The 4,254-nt window shown below is 42.1% G+C and overlaps 1 protein-coding gene across 3 annotated transcripts in view; it reads left to right on the top strand.

Moving 5' to 3' along the window:
* TRAFD1 (TRAF-type zinc finger domain containing 1) overlaps nt 1–4,254 on the top strand; it is a 34,527-nt gene that overhangs the window by 2,179 nt on the left and 28,094 nt on the right. For all 3 annotated transcript variants that reach the window (XM_017542899.2, XM_017542909.2, XM_017542917.2), the window contains exon 2: nt 3,492–3,550. In XM_017542899.2, the coding sequence (XP_017398388.2) occupies nt 3,504–3,550 (47 nt within the window). In that variant the 5' untranslated portion in view covers nt 3,492–3,503. The remainder of the gene's footprint in view (nt 1–3,491; nt 3,551–4,254) is intronic.

A 4,254-nucleotide genomic window follows, 5' to 3' on the forward strand; every position in this document is an offset into this window, starting at 1 on the left:
GGGATTACAGGCACGTGCCACCATGCCCAGCTAATGTTTTGTATTTTTAGTAGAGACGGGGTTTCACCATGTTGACCAGGATGGTCTGGATCTCTTGACCTCGTGATCCACCCGCCTCGGCCTCCCAAAGTGCTGGGATTACAGGCTTGAGCCACCGCACCCGGCCGTTTATAAAGTATTCTTAGTGTCAGGGCATAATGGCACACAATATGGTCTGGGACTGCCTTGACCTCCTACCTCCCACTTCAGCCTCCCAAGTAGCTGAGATTACAGGCATGTGCCACCACACCCACCTACTTTTTTGCTTACTTTTTGTAGAGATAGGGCCTTACTATGTTTCCTGGCTGGCCTTGAATTCCTGAGCTCAAGTGATCCACCCAACCCAGCCTTCCAGAGTGCTGGGATTATAGGTGTGAGACACTGCACGTGGTCCACAGTATTGTCCTTTTTTTTATTTTTTATTTTTTGAGACAGAGTCTCACTGTGTTGCTCAGGCTGGAGTGCAGTGGCCCAATCCCAGCTCACTGCAACCTCCACCTCCTGGATTCAAGCAGTTCTCCTGCCTCAGCCTCCTGAGTAGCTAGATTTACAGGTGCCTGCCACCACACCCCGCTAATGTTTGTATTTTTAGTAGAGACTGGGTTTCACCTTGTTGCCTAGGCTGGTCTTGAACTCCTGACCTCAAGTGGTCCACCTGCCTTGACCTCCCAAAGTGCTGGGATTACAGACACAGTATTGTCTTAAACATGTTGAACAAATGACTACATGTTTTGAAAAGTAGTAGTTGGCTTAATGCCAAAACCATTAAAGAACCCTATTTGGGGCAGGATTTAAGACCATTTTTGTATCATGAAAAGGAATAATCTAAACAATGGTAGTAAAGTTGCCAGTGCTTTGCTTTTGCATTGACATCTTGTTTAAAAAAGAGGAGAAACTTCATAGTGAAGAAACTTGGCAGACACCATATCAACTATGTGATCAGAGTTTACATCAATAGTAAAATAAGACTGTTGACATCATGCATCTTCTGATACAAAGCACTGAGATGAGCACAACATGATTTCTTTTTTGAGATGGAGTCTTGCTCTGTCACCAGGCTGGAGTGCAGTGACACGATCTTGGCTCACTGCAACCTTCGCTTCCCAGGTGTTTGTTTGTTTTTTGTTTTTTTTTTTTCCAGACAATCTTGCCCTTTCTCCAGGCGCCAGGCTGGAGTGCAGTGGCGTGATCTTGGCTCACTGCAACCTCCGCCTCCCAGGTTCAAGCAATTCTCCTGCCTCAGCCTCCCGAATAGCTGGGACTATAGGCGCACACCACCATGCCCAGCTAATTTTTGTATTTTAGTAGAGACATGGTTTCACTATGTTGGCCAGGATAGTTGCAATCTCTTGACCTCGTGATCTTCCTGCCTTGGCCTCCCAAAGCGCTGGGGTTACAGGCGTGAGCCATTGCGCTGGGCCTCAGCCTCCCAGGTTGAAGTGATTTTCCTGCCTCAGCCTCCCAAGTAGCTGGGATTATAGGCGTGCACCACCAAGCACAGCTAATTTTTGTATTTTTAGTACAGATGGCGTTTCACCAGCACAACATGATTTCTATGGTGGTCTTGCTAAAATTGTATAACTTGAATTTAATCATGATATCAGACAAACCCAAATTGAAGGACATTATATAAAATAACTAGTTGGCTGGGCATGGTGACTCACGCCTGTAATCCTAGCACTTTGGGAGTACGAGGCGGGTAGATCATCTGAGGTCAGGAGTTTGAGACCAGCCTGGCCAATATAGTGAAACCCCGTCTCTACTAAAATAAAGAAATTAGCTGGGCATGGTGGTGTACACTTGTGGTCCCAGCTACTTGGGAGGCTGAGGTGGATGTTGCAGTGAGCCTAGGTTGCACCACTGCACTCCAGCCTGGGCAACAGAGCAAGACTCCGTCTCAAAAAAAAAAAAAAAAAAAAAAAAAAAAAAAAAAGAAAAAAAAAAAAAAAAAAAAAAAAAAAAAAAAAAAAAAAAAAAAAAAAAAAAAAAAAAAAAAAAAAAAAAAAAAAAGTAGTATGCTTAACAAGGTCATGAAAGAGAAGAAAATATTGAAGAACTCTCCCAGATCAAAGGAGATTAAGTACAAGTAAGAGCTAAATGCAATGTGTTATCCTAGATTGAATACAGAACCAGAAAAAGGGTGGGATGGTGATTTTTTCTTTTTTTTTTTTTTAAGACAGGGTCTTACTCTGTCAACCAGGCTAGAGTGCAGTGATACAATCACTGCTCACTGCAGCCATGACCTCCTAGGCTCAAGTGATCTTCCCATTTTAGCCTTCTGAGTAGCTAGGACCACAAATATGTGCCACCACGTCTGGCTAATTTTTAAATTGTTTGTAGAGAAGGGGTTTTACCATGTTGCCCAGGCTGATCTTAAACTCCTGGGTTCAAGCGATCCTCACAGCTCACCTCCCAAAGCTCTGGGATTACAGGCATGAGCCACTGTGCCCGGTTCGTTGGTGAAATTTGAATCAATTTTATAAATTAGTTACTAGTATTAGTGTTATTTCCTGTATCTGAGAATTTTACTATTGTTACTTATGATGGTTTTAGGGTTATTGGATGAAGTCTGTAAGGGATGTTATTTTATTTATTTTTATTTATTTTTGAGATGGAGTCTCACTTTGTCTCAAGGCTGGAGTGTAGTGGTACGATCTCGGCTCACTGCAACTTCCAGTTCTCTAGTTCAAGCGATTCTCCTCCCTCAGCCTCCTGAGTAGCTGTGATTACAGGCACATGCCACCATGCCCAGCTAATTTTTGTATTTTTAATAGGGACGGGGTTTCACCATGTTGGACAGGATAGTCTTGATCTTCTGACCTCGTGATCCGCCCACCTCGGCCTCCCAAAGTGTTGGGATTACAGGTGTGAGCCACTGTGCCCGACTGGGATGTTATTATTATTATTATTATTGCGTCTGCCCATTATTATTGTTATTTTTGAGATAGGGTTTCACTCCGTTGCCCAGGCTGGAGTGCAGTGGCATGATCATGGCTCACTGCAGCCTTGAACTCCCGGGCTCAAGCATTCTTCCTGAGCATTCCTCCTGCCTCAGCCTCCCCAGTAGCTGGGAATACAGGCACCACCATCCCTGGATAATTTTTTTTGTATAGATGGAGTTTCCCCATATTGTGGCCAGGTTGGTCTTAAACTCCTGGGCTCAAGTGATCTGCCTGCCTCGGCCTCTCAAAATACTGAGATTGCAGGCATGAGTCACAGTATCCAGCCTAGTAAAAGTATTTTATTATTTTTATTTTTTAAAAGTCTCTCATCTAATAAAATTATTTTAAATTGAAAATTTTAAAATAAGAAAATCCCAAGGGTGGATTTCTTGAATAAAATAACACACAGGTTTGGGTGACATTTTCTTTATACTAGTTTTTTGTTTTTTGCATGTCATCTTTAAAGCAGAAATGAAAGAGAAAGTTCATGTCTTCCTTTGTGGTTTTCAGGAAGAGCTAAAGATGGCTGAATTTCTAGATGACCAGGATACTCGACTTTGTGACAACTGGTAAGACATTAAATCTATGAAATGTTAGTGGAATGAGGACAAACTAGTTTCTATAAAGGGTTGGTTTATTTAATGGTAGGTTAAAATTGGAGCCATAAAATATTCAGTACAAATAAATGGCACTAGAGCTTTTTAACAATTTTGGTTAAACTGCCTGTTTTAGTAATTTGATAAGATGGTTGGTTTACGCAGAATAAAGTAGTGCTAGAGCAATAGGACGAGTCTGGACTGTAGTTTCTGTCCTTAATTAATGACCTTTGGCAAGTCACCTTACTGCTTTGGAGTCTCACTTTTCTTTGTTTTTGTTTTTTTTGAGAGGGAGTCTCACTCTGTTACCCAGGCTGGAATGCAATGGTGTGATCTTGGCTTACTGTAACCTATGCCTTCTGGGTTCAAGCAATTCTCCTAATTCTCCTGTCTCAGCCTCCTAAGTAGCTGGGATTATAGGTGCCTACCACCATGCTGGGCAATTTTTGTAGTTTGTAGTAGAGACAGTGTTTCACCATATTGGCCAGGCTGGTCCTGAACTCCTGACCTCAGGTAATGCAACCGACTCTGCCTCCCAAAGTGCTGGGATTACAGGTGTTAGCCACCGCTCGCAGTCTTTACTTTTTCTACCTATAAATAAATAAATTTATTTTTCGTACGTCTGAAAATGTTGTATGTTTTTTTTTCTTTTTTTTATTGTTGTATGTTTTTTAAAA

The sequence above is a fragment of the Cebus imitator genome, unplaced genomic scaffold (assembly GCF_001604975.1).
Source record: "Cebus imitator isolate Cc_AM_T3 unplaced genomic scaffold, Cebus_imitator-1.0 Scaffold8, whole genome shotgun sequence".
NCBI classification, from domain to species: domain Eukaryota; kingdom Metazoa; phylum Chordata; class Mammalia; order Primates; family Cebidae; genus Cebus; species Cebus imitator.